The sequence below is a fragment of the Lissotriton vulgaris genome, chromosome 7 (assembly GCF_964263255.1).
Source record: "Lissotriton vulgaris chromosome 7, aLisVul1.2, whole genome shotgun sequence".
NCBI classification, from domain to species: domain Eukaryota; kingdom Metazoa; phylum Chordata; class Amphibia; order Caudata; family Salamandridae; genus Lissotriton; species Lissotriton vulgaris.
In genome coordinates, this window is record NC_141695.1 from 1,564,712,429 (window position 1) to 1,564,736,502 (window position 24,074).

General features: G+C 40.5%; 1 protein-coding gene across 1 annotated transcript in view; it reads right to left on the minus strand.

The window, feature by feature from the left end:
• Positions 1 to 8,098: 8,098 nt before the first annotated feature.
• Positions 8,099 to 24,074, minus strand: part of PARD6B (par-6 family cell polarity regulator beta) — a 97,569-nt gene continuing 81,593 nt past the window's right edge. The window contains exon 3 of the mRNA XM_086932460.1: positions 8,099 to 16,753. Within this exon, the coding sequence (XP_086788586.1) occupies positions 15,912 to 16,753 (842 nt within the window). The 3' untranslated portion in view covers positions 8,099 to 15,911. The remainder of the gene's footprint in view (positions 16,754 to 24,074) is intronic.

Below are 24,074 nucleotides of genomic sequence, written 5' to 3' on the forward strand. Positions count from 1 at the left end.
CTGTGTGGCTAAGAACTCTAAACAGTTCTGGGATATATTTAAATGGGATAGGGGAGGTTGTCCGGATCGCCCTCAGAACAATGTGTCCCACCATGCATGGGTTGATTATTTTAAGCCACAGTATGCCATGAGTAGTGATGAAGAGACCCTTGGATCATTTTCATATACCTACTATGATGGGGTGGCCTTTACTCCTGAAGATGTCAATAAGGCACTAGATGCGGTAATTGGGGGTAAAGCACTGGGTATGGACTGCATCCCGGCTGATGATTTTGTTAATGACAAGCAAACCTGGCGATTACATATTGCCCATATTGCAAATGCAATTGCTCAAGGAGCTGATGTTCCCCCCTCATGGAAGGGGGCGGAAATCGTTCCAGTGTTTAAAAAGGGAAATAAGTCCGTAGCAGGCAATTATAGGCCAATCAGCCTAATCGATTCGGTGCATAAGATTATGGGCAGATTGGTTTTGTGTAAAGTGCAAGCCTGGATAGATGATACTGATATCTTGAGCCCTATGCAGGCTGGCTTACTCTGCCTAACCAGCACGATTGACCAAGTTTTTCGTTTTATCACTCTGTACTGGAGGATGGTGTTACTGGGAAAGGGGGCACTGTACGCTGTCTTTGTTGATTTGAGCAGTGAAACAAAGAAGGTTTTGGATCCTACGTCTACCCAGCCCGGATCTCAACAACAAAGTAAACAGAACATGGTGGCTGGATAGGGAAAATTCATATCATTAGTAACAGCCACGCAGTCAATATGTACTACGTAACCACAGTCTTCTGTACCAAAACAAATTTATTTTCTTTTTATCTGGTTTTTCAAAGTTTCAAGAACACAAGGGCAAACCAAAGACTGTCACGACAGTGAATTCATGGGTACAATATCTACACATATACAAAAGCACAAACGAATAAGGACAAATGAAACTGACACACCAAAAACAGTGAAATGATTCAGTATTCACAAATTAATTGCATGTTATATACAGTGAAAAGTTCGTGCAAAAAGCAAGGGTACAACCAGTCCATGGGAATGTGAAACCAAGGGACAGGCGGGAGCAGATGGAATGGGACGCCTGCCTGCCTGACAAAACTGTGGTTCAATGTTTGTATTGGGTTGCACAACTAGGATCCCAAGTGGTGGACAATTTCTTTTCCTAGATGCACCCTTTTGAGTAACCACAGGGTGGAAGTGTCGACGCGTTTCGAACCGGACTATTACAGGTTCTCTTCAGGACGGGGACTGGGAAGAGTGAGTCTGTAACAATATAGAGAATAGGTGTCAGGGTTGTATACCATAGTATTGTAACAAAAAACAATAAATAGTGACTCCACACATTGAAGTGGACTTTTACCTGCACGTGGCAAAGAGTATGCCGTAGTGTCGGTAATTCGCAAAGGAATAGTGGTTTCTGGAAAGACATATACAAAGAGTGCTTAGCACACTGGTCCATTGCGGAATATTAGGAAATCTAGGCTAGTGCATGTCACCTTCAACCGTAAAGGGTAGTAGCTCATACCTGTGGTTAGCCGGGTGTAATTCTTGTTGGTATGCTGCCCGCCGCGCGGTACAAGCTCGAGAGGGGAGACGGCTCACATTATAACTGTATTGTTTTTGAGAGGCTGGAGAGGACACATAAAATTGGATGTGCAAGGTTAGCCTGACTTTTTTGTATGTAAGCTGGTTGTGACGATTACGGGACAGAATAGCAAATCCTACCTTAGTAAGTAGCTTAAGCAAAATAGAGCGTCTGATCGCCGAGACAGATTTGGAGCCGGCGGGCGCTGTCTCAATGAGCCGGGACCTGCATTTGGACAAAGCGAGTGTGTTTTTAGAAAGCGTTCCCGTTAGGCGGGAGCCTCAGCGGTATAGCGTTTAACACCGGTTAAAGAAAACCTGCGTTACACTTACTTGTTTCAAAGGATTCAATCTCTCTCAGCCGAGTAAACACACAGTCTATCAGTGTGTCCCGAAGCTCGACCCGAGTATTTGAAAACTCCCGAGTCAGTTGGCTGGGGGCGGGGTTGGTAGGGCATCATGGTACATGTAGTTTGGGCCGTGTTTTGGACAATGGAGTATGTCAGACTCCAAAAATGAATGTGGCATTGAACTTTGTTGGCGCTTGGCAGTCACTCCGGGCTAACGGGTGCGACCATACACCCGAGCTAATTACTACCAAGGCATATGTCTTCGCTTGCAAGGCTAGAGCTACAGTCATGTGTACCACAAAATTTCTAGGCATTACACATCAACACAATCATGGCATGTTAAATTAAAAATGCAATAGATCCTTCCTAATGGGAGCAGAGTGCCAAGAGAGATTAAAAAACAGCGGAAATTTGTTCAGTATATCGGAAATAGGAGAAAGAAAATTCAATGCAGCAGCACAGCCAAGCTCAACCAGGAAATTGAAATGTAGTTCATAGGCTGGAAATTTCAGACATTTCGTTCAAGCCTGTGTTAGATGTGTCGAACTTCAAAATGAGGTACGCTTCTTTCTGCGACAGACGGAGATCAGGGTCTCCACTGCCACCCCTGATGACTGCCAGGACTGTCCATCTAATATCTTGACTGGAATGTTTCTTTTGTAAAAAGTGTGATACAAGTGGTGCTGTCATGGTTTTGTTGTTGATCCTTGAGCGATGTTGGATAATACGCTGGCGGACCTCCTGCGTAGTTTTGCCGATGTACAGCATATTGCATGGGCATTGGATGGCATAAACGGCGTATTTGGTTTTACAGTTTGTATATTCGTTGTGACGCCAGAACTTTTTCCCATCTGTGAAGAGTGACCCCTCTATTGTAAGTTCGCAGACGGAGCATGTCCCACATTTGCGGTGCCCCGTGACTGGGTTTGCTCCAAAGATTGTATTTTGAAGATCCCTTTTCGGTGGAGGTCTGGTGGATGTTATCATTTGCCCAATGCTCCTGTTCCTTTTCAGAGCAAAGAGAGGGGCGCCTATGTCAGGGAGGATTTCCTTGACCAGATGCCAACTTCTCCTGATAATTTTTTGCAATTGATTGGTGTGGGGGCCAAAGGTGGAGACACAAACCATCCTATCCGTCGCCGGTTTGGATCTTTTTTCAAGGAGATGTTCGCTGGGTGTCCATCTCGCTCTCTTCATAGAGTGTTTCAAGAGTTTCTGGGGATAGCCACGTTCCTGTAGCTTAGAAGTCAGGCCTTGACCATGTAGTTCAAACTGCTCGATGGTGGTGCAGTTGCGTCTTACACGGAGGTATTGGCCATAAGGGAGATTGTCCCTTAGGCTTCGCGGGTGGTAGCTCTTGTAATGAAGAGCATTGTTCTTGTCCGTCTTTTTTTGGTACAGAGAACATGACAGCGCATTATCTTTGACTGAAATTTCAACATCCAAAAAGGGGAGAGTTTTTTCATGGTAACTCAAGCTGAATTTGATATCCGGGCTTCTGTTGTTCAGCCACACATGAAATTCTTCCAATTGTATAGATGTCCCATTCCACACGCACCACACGTCATCTATAAATCGGAGCCATTGTCCAATGAAGTCTCTATAGGGGGTGTTGTTCAGAACAAATTTTTCTTCGAACTGGCCCATAAACAGAATGGCCATTTCGGGGGCAAAGGGACAGCCCATCGCCGAGCCTTTAATTTGTAAGAACATTTCATCCTCGAAAGTGAAGAAATTTTTCTTGAGGGCCACTGTTGCCAGAGAGATTATAAATTCTGTGGGCACCCTGTGTGGACGGGGTCGACCATCCAGGTAAAGTTCCATGACATCCAATCCGTCTTGTTGAGGTATTTGTGTGTATAAAGAAGACACATCCATGGTAGCTAGTAGTTGACTGGAAGGATCAAATGGTAGACCCTCGACCTTGTTGATAAAGTCCATGGTATCCCTCAGGTAGGATGGCACCTGTGCAACGAGGGGTTTCAAGAATACATCCACGAATTTGGAGATGGGCTCAAGAACAGAGTCGCACCCAGAAACTATTGGGCGACCAGGTGGTACTTTGGGGTCTTTATGCACCTTGGGTAGGAAGTACAGATGCGGAGTCCGGGGGTGTTGTTTTATAAGATATTGCGATTCTTTGGGTCCAAGGATCCCTGCTTCCTTAGCTGCATTCACTAGTCCCCTTATTTGATCCTGGATTTGGGCAGTTGGGTCGTGACTGATCTTGCGATACCACTCGTGATTGTATACGTGGTTGCGTCCCTCTGTCCTGTATAACTCTTTCGACCAAAGGACCACCGCTCCCCCTTTGTCCGCTTGTCTGATAACTGCTTCCTTCTGAGTCTTGAGTTCTTGAATGGCATCTCTGTGTTTCTTGGATATGTTTCTTGGAACAAAAGGACGTTGATTCTCTAATGCGTTAAGTGATGACATGACAGAGCGTTCGAAGGCTAGAATGTTTTTAGAAACGTTGTGATTGGGAGGACAAAAGGAGGATTTGTTCCTCAAGCCAGAAGCTTCTGTGTTAGCTTGTTCAGTTGCATCCTTGAAGAACCATCTCAACCGAATCTTCCGAAAAAATTCCATCACTTCCAGTTTTATTTTGGTGAAATCCATTGCAACCCCGGGTACAAAAGAAAGACCCATTTCCAGAACCTCTTGTTCAGCTTTTGACAGGGTCTTCTCCGAGATATTGATAATGGCAGATGGTTTTACGAGTTGTAGTGCTTCTTGCGTGTGGTCATCTCCCATTGGGGCTTGAATCTTGTCCTCTTCGGCTGTTGGCCCTGGCCTAAAAAAGGCCTCTTTGGAGTATTTCTGTTCTGCTGATTTCTATTCGATGTGCCCTCTCCTGCATCAGAGTCCTCCATCGATTCAGAAGAAGATGTTTCCGAGAAGGTGGTGAATCTTCTCTTAGACCTCCCTTGGTTGGAATTCAGGTACCTAATTGAGTCCGATCTACTGTAGAATTCATCTTTGAGGTAGGGATACACATTGTCAATATTGAAGTTTTTTTGATCTTTTTCAAACTTCGTTGTCTTAAAGTTGATGGTGTTGTCTCTAAACGTGACCAGTTCCTTTTCAATTTTTTCCAGAAGATTGATTGTTGATTTGAGGGCGGCTTTTGATCCAGTACCGTGTAGTAAATTATGGCAAGTTTTGAGAGATGGGGATGGCCCCGGAGTGGTTATCTCTTTTCATCCGGCTACATGAGGATAATTTTGTCCGGGTCCGGTGGGGGGCACAGGGTGAGGATACGGAAACCTTCCCCGCTGGCAGGGGAGTACGACAGGGATGCGTTATGGCGCCTACCCTGTTCTCACTCTTCGTCAATGGGGTGGCTGACTACCTTTCCCTGGCCCCCACGGATGCCCTGGTGCTGGCAGGCACCAGAATTCCAATCCTCATGTTTGCGGATGATACTTTGATTATTTCAAAGTCTCCGAGTAGCCTCCAGAAGGCCCTTCAGCGATTTGAAGTATTTTGCCATCTGCGCGGACTAGAAATAAACACAGCCAAAACCAAGTTCATGTCCTTCAATGAACACAAATCATTCAGAGGTAGCGTGTATATGAACAACTCACCCCTGGAACAGGTTGAATCATTTACATATTTGGGTGTTACTTTACAGAAGGATATGCATAGGAAAGGCCAACTTGATCGGACAGTTTTTATGCATAAGCAGCCAGCTGGTATCCTTCTAACCAAATTTAAAACCTCTTTAACTAAACCAATTAGCCCAGTGTTAGATATCCATATAATGAAGGTTCTGAGATCGGCCCTATACGTAGAACAGATGGGGGTCTGAAAATCTAAAGTGCTTGACTGTGTTGGAGAATGCGTTTTTACGCAAAGTTACTAGTCTCCCCCAAGGTACCCCCCTAAGACCATTATTCTTAGACCTCGGTAAGAAACCTGTGGTACATCAAGCAAATCTTCGCCCTTTATTATATTGGAGTAGGTTATGGTGTACAGAGGAACTCACACTACGCCAAGGGCCTCATGGACGTTATCAAAATTTACTCCTTCCATAAAAATAAAATGGCTGAAGGAGATCCGATCCCTGTTAGTGAAGCTGGGGATGTCTGAACTCTGGGATGATCCCTTGAATGCAGTTTTTCCCTCTAAAAAATGTTGAAAGAAAGGTATTGGGAATTGGTATTTACATCAGCGAGTCCACAAGGTCTCTCTACCCCTCTTACTGGTCCCTTTCTCAAATTCAAGTCTTGCTCACTGTTCGAGAAGTATTGGGACCAGATTGAGAAACCATACGATCGCAAACTGTATTTTCAATTCAGGATGGGTGCTCTCCAAACTCATGAATTTACTTCTAAATGGCCGGGGGGGGGACTATCAATGACAGATGTGGCAAATGCTTGAACGCGACACAGTAGGTCATATACTGTTTATTTGTCCACTATATGCTGCACCACGGAGCAGCTGGATAAAGCCTATCTGTGAGGCATTGGGTACCAGAAGATATGCCGTGGCGGATTCGGTGTTCAGACCCCGCCCCTCCCATAGCTATCGCTGTGGCGAAGTTCCTGAGCTGGGCATGGTCAATTCGTTTGAAAACGTTGTCCCAAATAGCCAGTGATTGACTGCTTATGACATCCCAAGCACTATGATGTCTCTGTGTTACAATAGCTCTGTCTATCTGATTAATGTGATGAGTTTCCCTTGGCAGCGTCTGATTTTGGTACCCTTTCTGGAGTTATATCCTTATTTGTATAATGAATTATCGATTGTTTTTTAATACATTTTTATCGAAATAGAGTATTCTATTTTTTTTAAATGTATTCGACAGCTATCACAAGATTTAATTGTATCTTAAATATTTAGTTGGTTTTAAAAAATGTATTTTTATATTGTACTTTTATGACTTAATTGTCGAATAAAGTTTATGACTAACAAAAAAATAAAGAATATAGGAACTTAACAGGTTGCAGATATGCTAGTGCTTCTTGACATAATCATTCAGTTTCTGACAGGTGACAGAACCTGTGAAACCTTATGCCTCTAGCAAACTCACATACACCACTTTAGGCATTATATAAGCAAGGAAATGTAACAGAGGAGCAAGCAAGTGCTTGTTATGCTATAAGTACTTGGCTTTGGTGTTAAAGATTTCCGTAATAAAATTTAGAACGCACAGACTTCAGGTATATATCAAAGTAAATTTCATAACATCTGCTCTCTAGAGGAGAGACAGAAAGGTGGCCCTTCTAAACAGGGGGGCGGGGGAGGGGGGAGAAAAAACACGGCCACTAGATTAACCTAACGTGGAAACCCTCCTCCTTTCAAGTACAGTTTTATTAAAGCTAGATGTTAAGAATACAAGTCCAGTGACTCACCTCTAATTTATGATTGAGAAACTTCAACAAAAATTTACCATAATTGTGAACCCACAGCTCAGCACACACAAGTGGAGCAGCACAGGAGGCAATGTGCTCAGGATATCACAAACATTCCCACTGAGCGATGCTGCTCTATATTTAATAACTATCTTGGATGATTTTGTTGCATACATTCCAGCAGATAAGTCAGTATCTCTACCTTCTTGCATGAAGCATAAGTGAGCATTACCAGTGATGCGCAAAAACCTCAGGTTTACTAAGTAGAAATGCAAAGCATAATGTTCAATTTCACAGCAAATATTTCTCTTCGCTACAACACAAGGTGGTTTCTTAGAAAACTAATAACCGAAGAAAAGTTATATATTTTGGTTTCATCTGCAACTTGTCATCAGACTTTCCCAGTCCTATCACGGTCAGTCTTAAAAAAAAAAAGTCTCAAACCTACTCCAAACCCCACTTCTTACCAAATCCAATTCCTAGACTTTGTTACAGGACAGTTTCACAAACATTGCATATACCTTCCAGGGACCCACATCTGCTACAAGACAGATCCATTTATTGTCGAGTGATAATCAGGATTTTTCTTCCATGTTCTGAAATTAAGATAGTGAAAGTAAATATACTCGGACAAAGCAATGTGGCAAATATATAGAGTGATTAGGAAATATGTTATTAGTACTGCCAGCAGGGCAGCAGGAAAAACCAAAGGCGGATAGGAGGAACAACTGACAATAACCCGCTTCTACTCTTTAAAATTAAATAGCACGATGTCACATCCAGTTACACAATAACCAAACATCAAACTAATAATTTATATAAGTTTATTATTTCATTATGTACAAATATAAGACACTAATATACAATTGAAGCTATAGTTGATTACCAAAAATTAAAGGTCATTTAGTGTGGTATAAATTTGCATTTACAATAGAGTTGTAAGAAAAAATACTGATATTTTTTAAACATTTTTACTCATATATAAAATCACAGAGCAAGTAAAAATTAATTCCAAAATATATTGTACCCACTGAAGTACATACATGTTGCGGATCCCTTATGAGCATCTTTCTTTACTTAATGACATGAAAAAACACAGAGTTCACAGTTAGCCTGGATTTGAGACTGTAACAATGCAACTAACAGGGTGAATTTTCCAATAGTGCTTGTGCAATATTTTATAATAAGGTGCAGTTAAAAGACTTTCTAGTTTCAAGACTATTTCAGAGAGTAAAATTTTCATGTGCTTTCCATAGTGCAGAGAAGTAACCTGAATAAAGAATTTTCCAAAACTCCAGACATTTTAAAGCCCACACTTCTACCCAATAGTCTACAGAATCCAAATAGAACAATGTGTGTTTTTCAAACGACATCTATGGTAGGAACCACAAGTAGGTAGTTTAAATAATTCCAACTTCACTATAGTATTAGCTGTTAATGGCAAAGCCAAAGTCAACTGACCTGCTGTTCGTAGGGGGTTAATACATTTTTATTCCATATAATGACTTTTGTACCATCATTTGCAACAACTTTTACATTGCTTGTCAGATACACAAAATTGTACCGAGTTATATGGTAGCAAAATGTGTGCATTGAAAAATGTGAATTCTTTTTTAAAAAAAATATCTAAGATGAAGTTAGTTAAAAAGACTGAGGCAGCCACAGGTTCATAGGCATATTTTCATTGCAACGGTAAAACAATATTTAGTACCTTGTTGAAAGCAACAGTATATGTAGCCCCGAAATAGAAGAAAAAAAATCATTGCAATGGAGGAGGTCAGTGTACTCAGTGGTATCTTTGCTTTTCACTTACACTGGATTTTTCAAACCTTGCAAGAACCTTGAAGTGCTTTGTAAATAATTTATTCCATAATTAAAAGCGAATCAGTCTTGGTGTTCATTTTGACTATCTCCTTACGATAATGGCGAACTTAGACAAAGGACACATTTTTTATCAAGATCTACCTGCTGTTAAATCCAGTACTTTAATTTCAATTGGGGATAAAACAAATAAGAGGCGTATATATTTTTAAAAATATAGACTAAAACCAATAGTTAATGTGAAATGCACATTTTTTAGAATCAGTTATTTACTTGGTTGGGTAGGAATGAACAGAACTCTTACATTATTATTTATATTCAGTTCTCTGCAAAAACTAATACATATTAATAAACAATTTCCAAAATGACATTCCATATAACAAACTATATTGGATAGGTGAATTTAAAAAAAGTTGGATACATTTCCTCTAAATAATAAATCTCCATTAAGGATCTACATCCTATTGTCATACAAAAGAAAAAAGCTGAATGCCCTTTCACATTCCTTAATTTGAGAAAAAAATATAAAAATGCATCGATTCCCACAAGCCCTCCAACTGGTTGTTGTGCAGTTTCCTTGAAGGAGAAACCCCAGTGACATGGCCCTCAGAATTTCCACCTTCACTTTCAAGCAAGTGATATACAAGCAAGGTACGATTAGCTGTAACTAATTACAAATTCAAATACTAATAAAAGTTTCACTTCCACAGAACACAGCCCTTTAATAAAAGAACCTTTTCCTGAGGCAATTACACAAAAACTATAAAAATAAACTCAATATTTAACAGTTTCAACAGAAAGGAATCGCACGCGAAGTTAAGTCTCCAAGATAGCTTTTCAAGAGAAAGTTTGAGATGTTAACAAAACGTGAAAAGAGGTAGTGTATGACAGCATAACATTGTATACATTTCTATAATTAATTATACTCAACCCCAGTACCATTTTGATTTAAAATGATTTCTAACAATCTATGCTAGAGCATTTGATCGATCATGAATTGGTCATTATAAAACATACAAAAATACATAGTGACATGGAGGAACTCACAACTGCTCGTTACAGTAAAAGCATCTGATGCCTTTAGCCATATGATTAATATTGTTTGAGACAGTATGCAGCAAAGAAGAAAACTATTGATTTTGATGGGTAGGCTTTAGGACTGCATGTAAAATTTGTTGAACTTTTTAACTATTAAACCTGTGTCACTCTATTTGCATAAGTTTTGAGGATGGAACATATGTAAATCATCCAACCACATAATTCCCAACTGAGAATACATAATATAGTCTCCACGGTCAGATATACATTTTTGTGACCATGAAATCAAGGAGCAAGTAAGAACACAAATAACTAATGGACTCTCAACAATCATCATTCAAATTGGTCTGAAAGCGATTTTAGTGGACATGTGCATTGCCAAAGTACTTGCATAATCAAATAGGCAACAACTTCACACTGCTCAGTTCATGTTTTAAATTATACTTTTGAAGAATTAAAGCTGTGGCGTTACATGCCCAATATCTGGAAATATTTTGCATCAAACTTGCACCCAAGACTGGTTTTCATAATCTGCAGTACAATATTTCCACAAAAAACCTAAGAGGGTGTTTCCACTAAGAAAAGTGCAATACAAAGTTTGTTTTCTTTCAATCTAAACATTAAACTTATAATAAGTGACATATCACCGTTACCAATTCATAAATAAATATGAAGCATGTAAAATACATAGGATAGCCATAAACCAAATATTTTAAAATGTTATTGCACAATGCATTTCAGTGATTTGGACTAGCTTTATGATAAGTAAAAAAAACTGGGAACCCTCAGTGCAAATTTAATTAGCTTTTATCTTAACGACCCCATTGTGCATGTATTAAAGTTGCACGGTTAGAAATAGGCTGGGCGGTAAACTCCGCTTGCAGAGTTGTTTCTCTTTCGCAGCTCGCCAACGTTAAGTTGGGGAGCCCGAGGGAGGAAAATCCAATACTAGACCACCTTCCGGCGAGATTTCTCAGTGCGGGCGGTCGCAGCAGGTCGCTACCACTCCCGTTGAGAAACCCGCCGTGGACGTAAAGGAAGCTGCTGCTCGAGCAGAGAAAAGCAGCACCCTCTGGCGCTGAACATGGTGCAGTTCACACTGATTTTACAGTAGGGGACAAACACCAGGCGCTAAAAATCAGCACAAGCAGAGAGACTTGCCTCCCTCTGCCGCTTGCGGAACTCAGCAAACTCTGCCCAGGTCTAGTTGGAAGGTTAATTTTCATTTCGTAGACCAAGTGGCTCTAAATCGGCTTCCCATTATAAGAGTAAGAAATTCAAGCATGAGAAATCTTGTTTAACACAATTTTAGGAAGAAAACTTCTTATAGATAAAAGTTACATCTTCTTGTCCAAAATATAAACTATAACCCTAAGATCAAATAACTCATTGTTACTGCAGCATTTAAAGTTCTGTTTAAGCAGGTCTATACCATAATGGAGGTGCAACCTAACTTTAAGATGCTGGCAATAGCCTAATTTTTAAGGCTGATAATTGCACATCTGGGAATTAGACAGTATGCACACTGCTCTTCTTTGTTTTTCTTAACATATGCGTGCACACAATTGCCATAATTTACTGGCATTTAGTCATTCCTCTGTTTTATAGAAAATAATTCATAGGTATGACATTTTTCAAGAACTTTTAACCACTGATTAGCCACTGGATCTTTGCAAGGGATAAATCGATATGTATTATTTTTCAGTAGGTGGAAGTGAGTAGAATATCTATTAGTTTATGGTCAGCTGATAGAAAGAAAGAAGCAAACACTGGCTGCATGATGAACATTTTGATTAATATCTTTCTAAACATTAAACCGTAACACATTGTGAATGACCAAGTGAAAGATGCCCAGATATGTAGATAAAAGATAACATGTGGTAAATGCACATCTTGTTATGAAAGACACAATGTGAAAGAATCATGCAAAGAGGTCAAGTATTGGGGCTTGGGCACCTCCAAATGGAACTAACTGGGAATAAACTACAACTTTCCATGCAGCTTTGATATTTATCTTGGCACCTTGATGGCCATACTTTCCAGGGGAAAAAAGCATAGTGTAGAAGAGAAACTGAGGGCAGGATGTGTGCTCATTCCCTGGTACAAAACCACATTAAGGGATTACTGAAATTGAATTCGACAATTATTGCAAACTTTGGCTTGTTTCCCACTTTCAGACCTTTTTAGGATAAAGTTCTTATCAAGGAGCCAACAACGCAACTTTCTCGGAGTACGAAGTGAGTGTTCATTATCCTATGCCCTCAAACGAACAGCAGTGATGACAACTTTCATTATTGCTATGAATGAAATTCCAAACGCTTATTATATGATATTGATTTAGATAAAGGGAAACGTGCAGAAAAGAGAGCAAAGTAGGCCGAGAGACATGCATATCATAACTGAGTGGCAAGTCCTTTTTGGAGCAATATTTCAGTAGCAGTCCGCAGTGGCATAACACTTAAGTAGCAGAAAACACAGGAATGCTTTTTCTGGTCTCACCCTAATGTCCTACTTGCAACCTAAAACTACATTGAATACTTTAATTCTCATGTGAATAATCATTGCAATATAATTTGATGTGAATATAAAATGTATTTTAAAAACTACAATCTCATGGAATTGCATTCAATTAATGTTATAAAGATGTGTTTCGTGTTTTACTATATGCAAGGCCTTGCAGCACTGCCTGTGTTCGGGTATCTTCCTACCCTGGTCTCCAGGATTCTGTCACAACTGGAAGGAAGCTTCTGTTTTTCAAGTTCCATAGCATTAGTAATCTAATTACCAAGAAATTGGTTGTCACTTCAGACTCGATGCATAAACTAAATAATTAAAATATTGTATGTGAAAAAAGACATTTTACAATGAGAAATCCCAAGCATAAAATATGGAATGTGGAACTATAAAACAACTTCAGAAGAACAAGTCTTTAAAAAAATATTTTCTACTCTTTACTGCACAACAGCTAAACACAGTTTCAACAGTGAAAATAGTACTTTGTAGAACTATAATTAAGGTGTTTGTTTCAACATTTGAAAGTATTTGTCGTATTGGGGTCTTCCATTCAGATAGGTTATAATATTTGAAATCTACAAGTCATCTAGCTTTACCTTTTCAAGATTTGTAAACCAAGCTGCCAAGTTCAATATTTCCAATCTGTCAAAAATGGAATCTCAAAAGATGCATCTCAAAATAATTTTATATAAGCCTTAAAATCAGAAGATTTTAAGCAATCTACCAGTTATGACAATCTCAATCTGAGTATGCACCAACATGGTAAAAAAAAAAATAAGGAGAAAATAGTTTGATGCAGCTAGTCCAAAATGCTCTCACTCAGAGGACTAACTGGTGACAAATCCGAGAGGTTCTTTAAAACCAGTTTTAAAATGGGAACCCATTACGTGTGCACGTACTTATCATGCAGATCTGGGACCATCACTTGTAGTATCTTGCATGTTCAACTTCCAAAAAGATTTAGGCCAGATTGTTCAATACCTCCAAAAGCATATGATAGACTGGCCGGCATCACACAACCAAAAAAGGTCTTCAAAAGCTATAATGAAAGCATTGTGTCGCCAACTGCCCAAACCACAACCAGAAAGCCTCTGTTTCCAAACAGCAATTTGGCTGTAAAGGAGAACAGTAACTAATGTATTAATTTGATAAAATGTATGGTGTTAACCCAGTTCGGTCAGCCCTACACCAAACCAAAGATATCAACACAACAGAAACAATCAGATACTCACCATACACATTCCTTCAACTCAACACTACTTGGTCACACAGACAACAAGGTGTTCCCTCTGCAGTGGCACCCGAGTGGCGGTCTCCTTTGCACAGAACCATGTGCACGAAACTGCCACAAACTACAAAAGCAAGTATACCATGTGCTTGGTATCTGCGCTTATTAAACTTAATGTCCCACTCCTATTGCAAGCCATCTCATTTATTACAATGTAAAAGTCCAACAAAGCACTATGCATCACTACTGACAACACTGAGCTTCCTGTGACTGCTCCAGGCCTCACCTTACCAAACCGCCAAGGATGCACATAACTTTCACTATGCCAAATGAGAATGAAATGGCAATGTGACTCTCTCAATGTGCATACACCTTTTTGAGGACTTGGCGTGAGGGACTAATGCAACTCTGCTCTCATTAGAGCATGTGCCATTGATAATAAGTGCCCGAATAGTGCTAATTTGCAATTTGGTGTTGCAATGCAGTCCCTTTTGACAGTACGGAGTATTCAACCATTTCCATCAGAGATCACAGTGTGAATTACACGTGTGGTTAGTAGGGTAAGGATGCTTGCTTTAGTGTAGCTGCGAGGATATTTTGGTGGAACAGACAGCTGCTACCAAATTGCTAATATTTTACTTCGACCGAGTCGATGCTCATTGCCCATCACATATTTATGTTACTCAGCTAATGGTAGAAAGTACTGCTGGATCCCTCCATATCCAGCTAACTGCATATTTGTGCTGCACTGTATGAATGATTTCAATAATAACTTAAGAGATGTGTCAGAAGTGAGGAAAAAGTACACCATCGGCTCTGAATTTGGAAAAACCTGTTCCTGGATGATTGTACACTTAGGAGTATTAAAGGTAGCCCTTCATCTCTTGCTAAAGTATCTGAGCATAAAGAGAGGGGCATGATGTCGGATTACAAACTCCATGCTACTACAACTTTGCACTTATGGAGAGGCACCTAAAGATATTCCTAGATTATGCTAATCATAGTTAAAAAATGAAGTTCTTCACTCCGCACCAAATACTCAACAAAAAACACAGACCTAATTTGTGCTTTCAGCGTTTATGAAAGGCGAGGCTATCAGAAAAGGGATTTGTTATGTGAAAGCAAGACTCCACAAATCCGCCTGCCCAACCCCCACCATCACCCATTCTTCCTTCAGAATTTGAGGACCAAATGATGAATGTGTAACGTGGACATCAGCTCCGTTTTCTTGCAGCTATTTTCTCTCCTTGTGATTCCGACCTCAGCCCAGTCGAACACGGTTACTAATGCACTGACATTTCTGCCTAGTTCATAAAAGTTAAAATATCATCTGCAGATTCCACCAACTACAGAAAATACATAGTTGGCATATCACTGAAAAGGATAAATCAAATATATTAAGGTTTTAACTATAGTACCATAACTAAATACAATCCACAATGAATAGGTTTAGGTAGAAGGGCAGAGCACAAAAACACATGTAATGATGGAAGATAACCCACCACATAGGAGGAAAAATCCCTAGGGAAGATATTCTATGGTTTGGTCAAAAAGGGAGACGAGGTGGTCAGAGGTATCGACTGTCAATGAAAAAAAAATGAAGCTTAGGTATGCTAGAACATAGGATGAGTGCAGGCAATATGAGTGATGTGCTCCATTAAGGTGACATTGTCTCAATCTTCAAGCAACTTTGAGTGCAGTCCTCATCAACATTTGATACAACTTCAACAAGTTGTAAAATTGGAGCGAAGTAGATCTGATACGTTTACTTTTTTAAAGTATTTTGCTGCTACCAGCTCATAAAATAGAAACAATGCTTATAATAAAGGAATGATTTTTGCTGTAAAACGTAGGGGGAAAAAACTTCACATTATGATTTTAAGCAACATGCTTAAATTTCAATTAAGCAAACAGTGATCAAGCACAGGTCACAATTACCAATGAAACAAAATGTACAATCAACTGCAAGTCAGATGCGAACATTAAATGGCACCTCCAGAAAATGTAGAATATGCAGTTTTATAGTGTTATAATTGTTCCATCTTCTTCTAAGCATTTGTGGTTGTCATTACTTTTTCCTGGGACAATACTTTCATCATCGTCTAGTGTAAGGAAACTAAGATCATTAGATGGAATATAACCATTTTGCTTTGTTTCGTGAAGACATTCATATTGTGTTAACGATTCAACGCTTTCAATGTTAGACTCTGCTTTGGGAATTTGCTGTGGCTCCCCAGAACCTTCAATAATTATGTCTTCGTCATCACTGTCGACTTCTTCTTCATGGAAATTCTGTATAATCGGCTGGGTTGTCAAGTACCCATGGAGGCTGTTACTACTGTCAGTGGATTGACCAGAGCTACCAGAAGTCCGACTATGCCTCACAACATTATTTCTCTGGTTTGCTGGCCGTACAGTAATGATTAAATTATGGCTATTAGCGATCATCATATCTGTAACTTGATCAAGAGACTTTCCAGAAACTTCAATGCCATTGACTTCAAGAACTTCGTCATTGACCGCTAGCAAACCTGTGCTTTGAGCAAGGCCTCCAGGAACAAGTCTTGATATAAAAATGCCTGGAACCTTCTCTAACCCATGTGGAGTTACTCGAACACTGGAGCCATCACGGATGTAGAATCCTAGAGGTTTTTCACTGCCATGCTTGTAAAGCCGTACCCTGCGGTGAGATTCTGGAAGGATGTCTACATCGATAATGGAGGAGACTGGCCTAAAGTCACGAGGCATGCTGATCACAATGTGGGGCTTCTTTCTGTTATTATCTGGGCGCAACACATTGGCTAGAACATTCTTCTTTCTTGCTATAGTATCCGCACCGAAGGCACTGTAGTCTGCTTCTTCTGAAAAAAATTAAATAAAAAGGTTTTTAAAAAAAATATATATTACTTTTTTTATTAGGCACAATAGCATTTCACAGCATGACTATCACATAAGAAAGCTTCATCTATTCTCCCATCTGACAAGTAATCTAACAATGTCACAGTTTCAAAAGAAAGCGGGGAGTGCACCTCAACACTTCAAATGTTTTAATTAAGATAATCTTATTGCTACATAATATGCATTATCTTGAAATATATTTATAGTAATATTGAAAACACTGTGTGGTCACTAAAGCTTTAAGTAGTATATTTTCAATTTTGAAGAACCCATGCCTGGAACGTTTTTATTACAGGAATGGAAGTAAATACAACATATTAGGACTCCTTATAGTTTGTAAATAATGGAGCGATAAAGAATCTCAGGTCCAGGAATTCGGAATGAGAAACACATACAAGGAGCCACAATGTTCAAACGAGTGAACACCACCAGAGGGCATTTACCTCATAACAAACATTTCACAATCTGCAACAGCAAGCACATGAGGTCCACTAAAACAGAAAAAAAGTCAAAGATCAGGCAGGATCTGTGCATTCCTACCTGTCATATTGGATATAAAAATTAGTATGTGCTCGAGTAACCTTTTTGTAGCCGAGCCTTCAATGCCACTTGCAGAAGAAGGGGTGTTATTAGGTACTTCAAGGGATTGTTCAAATCATGATTACCCTAATCAACGATCTTTTATATAGTAGCATTATTGTGTTGGAAATTATACGGATTAGTACCAAGAAAAAGTAAACCTTATTGCACTTGATGTGATGTCACACCTGCAAAAAGCAAAAATCTCTTGTGTCACAAAATCTGGTAAAAGGTACCCCAAACACCTCCAGCCAAGCTCCAGGGATGCAAAGACAACAATGGCGTATGGTGATACCATCTCCCTGCCTCCAACCAGTCTAACACCTATACAGCACGTATTTTTACTTGATGGAAACACCATTGTTGGAACGCACACGTTCAATTTTGCATACTGAACATCAGGAAGTCATGGGGGACTAAATGGATATTTAATCAAAAATGAAAGACCAGGTATGAATTTGAAGTAGGAGTAGATTCATCTTAATCTAGTGTTTAACATTACCGTCTCCAGTATTGCATGGTGCACAAGACAGTCTTTCACTGGAGGGCAACCTACCTGTAACTCCAGTTCTTCAACATTGGTATCTTTTATAGATTCACATACTTGATTCATTCCCAGTCGCCAGGCTGGGAACACCCTCCCCCCCCCGGTACATTAAAATAGCAGTACAAAGTATGAAAATGTAATATGCAAAAAGGCTTTATCCCTGAAACACAATATGTTTAGTAACACATCCACCTCATATGAAAGAACCCAAACTTCAGCCAATGAGGTGAAAGCTTTAGTGTGTGGGCATCTAGATCTTTCTCCTTGGGGGTAGCTGAAATGTCCCTAATTATTTTTTTATCACAAAAGGAAGTGAGGTGACCAGTGTTTTAATCAAGGAAACAATAAATAAACCTCCTGGCAAGAAGGGGGTGCAAGATGCTCAGTCTCAGTGGCTTAAGTGGGGTCTTTGCAATCTCTATACCAAGTCATTGTATCCAAGATTTTGAGTACATCAGTGTATTTATGGGACTCTAGATGAACAAAGTCCTCACCAGTTTTTAGGTCTTGCCTACATAGCGTCCAAGCGCAGCATAGGAAAAAGACCTTTAGCTATCGATTCAGTTTGGCTGCCAAAACGTGCACGCATTGCATTGCCTTCAATGGCAACGCGTGCATGTTTGGTAATTCCCTTGCGGGAGTGAGCCTTGACATATGGTTCCTGCTCGCTCCTGCAAGGAAATCCGGCACAGGCCCCCTCTTCCCCTTCCCCTGCTGCTGCCTCCTCTCCTAGTCAGCGGGAGGCACACGCTTGTCTTTTTTGGTCCATTTCACAGGGAAGCTAGTTAATGAAAGAAAGAAGAGGTTGTGAACCGTTTCTTCAAGTCACTGTTTTCAGTAAATGAGGAGCAAGACAGAGAGGGAATAATAGGAAGAGCGGGTGGGGACAGCTGCCAGCATAGAAAAGAAGAGGACATTGTCTGTGTCTTTGCTGGGCAGTAAGGAAGAGTCCGCGCCCTTTTCCTTCTCTGCTCGTCGCGAACGTCCACGAAAGAAAGCAGAGTATTTTTGCTCTGGAGACTGTAGTCAGCAAACAGACGGCTTCCCTCCACTGAGTAATGATAGGAAATAATCCTCTGGGCTGTAACTACTAAATTATCCAGAGAGAGAAGGTAAAATGCACTCCTACACACTCAGAGCTGGCCTGGTCAGAAGCCTGGCAAATGCACGGCTTGATGTCCAGGTTCGAATTCATAGCAGCAGCAAAAGCATTTTGCCTGACCTCCGATGCAGACAAAGGCAAGGAAAACAGTAACAGCGGTGTTGTACTACTTGTCAGGTCTCTAGATGTGAGTTGTAAACTAGTATCAAACTCAATGGTCCTCATGTTGACCTCAGAAGGACGAAAGGGCTCACAGGGATTAGAACCTTTCACATTCAGGTGACACAGATCTCTAAGATGTCTTAATCAGTACACAAAGCTGTCACGCCATCTTAAAGTGAAAAATGTAAATGTAAATGTACATGTATTTATATAGCGCAAATCGCCCACATCGCAGGCATCTATGCGCTTGCTTAGGGAACCCGTCCTGGTATTCCCCTGTGAGATACCCCGGCAGGGTATCCACAAGGTGAAAGCCAGGCATCCCGCCGCGAGGGGCCGTTGTGGAGATTAAGCAAGCTATTGCCCAGAGTCGCAGAGTGTGAACCCGTGAGTCGAGTAGGCACCGGAGCGAGAATTATCGAGTCCGTGGAATTATTGAGCCCAACCCCCGTCGGGGCGGGGAATTGAACCCTGGCCTGGGGCCAATCTCAGCTTCCGGGTCTGCCGCCTCTAACCCCTGAGCCACACTGCACGTTGACTTGTTTACTGTAATAAAACTGGCGTGCAAGGCATGGAGGCAGTTTTTTCATCAATGGATATTTTTTCTCTTTATTTTTGCAATGTGGGTGCCTTATGATTGGCTTTATTGCCTATGGATGCGCAGGACAACCATGTTTTAAAGCACATTGCAATGGATGGTAACATATGGGTGGAAAAGTATATTCTCATCCAATTGTTCCTGTGTTTTCTGCAGCTTTATTTAGATAGTTAGAAACCTAAAATATTATTTCATGTTTAACATTTTATATCTGATCCTAGTCACAATAATTTACTAAGAAAACAAAAAGAACCATTTAGCATTTGCGTACTACATCTATATGCAAGGAGTAAACTGAAGGCCAGGATCTGGTCACATGGGTGCACAAATACATAACTGTATTTGCTAATGTTTCACATTTTGTTTTAAAAACATTTGTACTGATCTCTTTCCCAGTTTCTGTGGTTCTTTCTGGGACTAGACTGGTCCATGAAGAGCCTATCATGGAATGCACAGTGTCCAAACCAATAAGCGCCCAAGGAACATCTTAATACTTGCTGGGTTTAAAAACAAGCATTTGCAATGCAATAGGTCTCGCATTTACATGAGTTTGAGCTATTGACATTGCAAATAACAAAGTTTTTTATTTTCGTTTTTAATAAAAGGCATTATCATTTACAATGCAAATAGCTTAAACTTGGGTAAATGCGAGACATATTGCAAGGTTTTTTTCACAATACTTATGTTGTTTCGAAGGCATAAGATTTGGTGGCCGGAATGTTTAAACATTTTGCTATTTCTAGGCCTGCTCCTTCCTTTTTCAGCTCCTGCGTGGGATTTGTCGCTGGGTTTTAAAGCCTTTAAACCTTTAACCACAGAGGATTTAATATTTCTATCATAGAAGTTTCTGTTCTTGGCAGCTATCACCACTACTTAAATGTTTGGGGAACTGTCTCCTTTACTATGTTATCATTCTTTCTACACTTTCTTGGATGATGCGTTGGTACATAAATTAGAGCTCGCATTTCTTCCTAAAATGTATTTTAAGTTTCACTCTTCTTAGGAAATGGTTCTTCAGACATTCATTCTTTCTTTCTCTTTCCGAGGAAGAGCAGATGTTGAGTTTATTGGATAGTAAGCGTGCTCTTTCTGTTTATCTTGATGGATCCAGCGGATTCAAAAAGACAGACTCTTTGTCACTTTTGGTCTGCCAGGAAGAGGTAACCAGCATCGGCATAGCCAATAGCTCTCGCTGTTGGGACCGTACTTAGTTATGCAGCACAATATCCTTAGTGCAACAACATCAATGCCAATGCTTGTTATATACTGTAGCCAGGTGGTGAATGAGGTATCCTAATGGTGAGAGAGATGGATTATGAACAGCATCTGGTTTCAATAAATACAAAAGCGTCAGATCGATCTGGGATGAGGTCAGTTTGATTTTAAGTTTAGGGAATGGGTCAATCTGTTTAAAGGAGGTCATCTTTTCCGATGTTGCTTTGCAGACTTATCTTCGGTTGTCTTTAAGAGGTCTAGCTAGCTCTGGAGATCATGGTAACAGGATGTATTTCAGGATCCATGTTCACAGAGTTGTGTGGTGGATGGCTTAGTTTGCCACTGCTGTCTTGAGGTCTGCCCTACTCCAGCTATGAAAAAGGGGTCCCTTTACCTACCCTTTCCACACTTAAGCTTCAGGCTAGCATGGGCGAGGAGTCGAAGGCCACATAGGAAGGGGGGGGGGGGGGGTAGAGAGAGCTTGGAACTCAAGTGCCAACCAATAGACAAAATGTAGTGTCCATTCCAGGGTTGGTCATTTTAGAAAAGAAAGTACTTTTATTATCAAAGTCATATGAAATACTACACAATTAGATATGGATTATACAAGGTTATACAATATCACTCTGGGCTTACATTAAAAGTACAGCTGCCCCAATGAACCCCCCCGCTCCCAACGCCCTCACCCACATAACCAAATGCCATGGGTTGTCCTCTTCTCAAAAGGAGAATTTATCAAACTTGAGCAGAGGTGCTAGTTTCACTAAGCAGATGCCCTTGGAAAACTTATGGATCAGTTTGTATAGTTCTTAAGCCCAAAATAATCTTACAAGGCAAGGAAACATAACTATGCTTTGGCTTTGTTCATATTTACAGGTTAAGGGTCTATGGGAGGTGTCTTGCTGTTGCCTTCACTGCAAAAAACTCTACCCGGCAGACACTTGTCAGTATCTTCAACTGTGGCAGCAGTAGATCTCTTGCTCTCATGTCACTGCTTCAGGCATGAGCTTGGTATGGGGGGATGGTGAGGGGCAGACTTACAGGCATGTAGCTTCTGGGCTGGGGTTCCTTGGCAGTGCAACTCATGAGTTTGGGCATCCCTAGCATGCGCAAACTCTGAGCCAGGGCAGGCAACCTTTAGTGGAGTCTGGTTTTTCGTGGGTGTGCCTCGAGCTGGGAGCAGCACTAGCCCTCTGACTGCAGAAGCTCCAGTTGACACTAGGTTATATGGTTTCACTTTTTTATGCAGTTTACCCCCATAATCGCACTAGGAAAGGCCAGACAACTTCTCACTGTACAGTGTAAGACATGCCCCACTCACACTGGACAGTCAGCCTCCTCAAGGAATCCCAGACACGGAGGGCACAGCTGAGGTTCGTCTCCTGGAATCTTCTCCTGCAGGGCTAGACACTATTTTTCCCCCTGAGCGGACAGGCTTCAATGCACTAGACACACCCACAGCTTCTCTAGCAAGCTGCAGCCTTCAGGAAAGGTCCCCTAAAATCTCAAAGACTAGGTGTCTTGCAGACATCAGCCCTGGCCTCACAACCGCTCTTAAAGTGCTTTGTGAAGCATTGCTTTTCATTCTCAAGATCTTGATACAGGAATGAAGTGGGGTGGTCGGGTTTCCATGTTTACCCTCATTTTCCTCAAACATGGGGAACAATGAATCATGATACTGCACCTGGCCACCATCAGGCGTCTTGAAATAATCTGGGACAGACAAAGGGACAGACTGACTAGGAATTTACCCACTAATCGAACAGGATGACTCTCCCCACTATATACCAAGAGGCAGTGCTCTGGAAAATCTAATCAGCAATTCCTTATAGAATTTTTAAGTGTAGCCTTTCCTCCAGCCTCCCTTTTTTCGGCATATGGGTCTCCACCCTCTGGTTTTAGAAATGCAAGCTATACACTTTCAATGTCTGGCAGAAGCTGTTTCCATCAGTCATCTTCTATTATCTTAAACCAGGGGCCCTCCTAAATGGATAAACTGGTCCAAGCAAACATACCCACATTGCACATAATCGCACCACACATATGCAACGTCCTCAAACACTCCAGATAAACTATGTAAGCAAAAGGCACTGGGCGCCACTCTGAAGCAGGCCTTGTAATCGAGTGGGGCCAATAGGCCACACTCAGATCTCAGTTCAATTAATTCACAAAAATTGGTATTCTGCCACCACCACTTCAAGTCAACAATCCAGCACACTCGTATGCAGTCTTGCGTCATTAAACATATATGTCACAGACCATTTCAGGACCTTGGCTTTAACAGGACAGACCTGGCCCACATAGAAATGCTAGGTTAATTTATTTACTTGGCTGGTAAAATTCCAGATGTACATGGGTCTCTCAGGGCAGGGGTGCATGCCTCTATACTTTGCAGGGGATATTTCAAATCCTAACAGTGTTGTGTGCAAGTAGGCTTTGGACCAACTATATTTTGCCTAAGGTATAGCCCGGTATAGCACTAACTATAACTGCTGAATTTCTATGTATTTTTAACTCAAAATGTTAACATTGTCACTGAAAATTTACCCTAACTAGAACGCTACTTAAATCTTTGTTTTTTTCCAGTGAACTTGAGGATAAAAAAAATATATTTAAAAATACATAGAAACAAACTATTCCAACAATTTTTGCACTGAGATGTTCAACTTCTTAGTTTTTGTAACTCACATATACAGAAATAATCCCAGCATAGTTTTCATAGTCTTTCCATCTTTACACAAACATTTATATTGATCTTTCAAAAAGACACTGATCGCTTTTCTTATACAATAAACTATGGTTTCACCATGAACATCCATTTTTAAGGTGTGTGATTGCTCTCGCGGGAGGCTTGCGAGATTGTAGATTTATAGATTTCATTCTAATATATTGTACAGAGATCTTTTTTGTGGTCAGTTAATATTTAATGGTAATTTGCAATAATCAAGTCAGTACTGTATGTGTATTGTATTAATTATTTAGTTTACAAACAAATGACTCTTGCATGACTAACAGGGGAGTTGAACACAAAATACACTATGAAAAAAGATACAAAAAAGCTAATAAATGTAAAAAAAATAT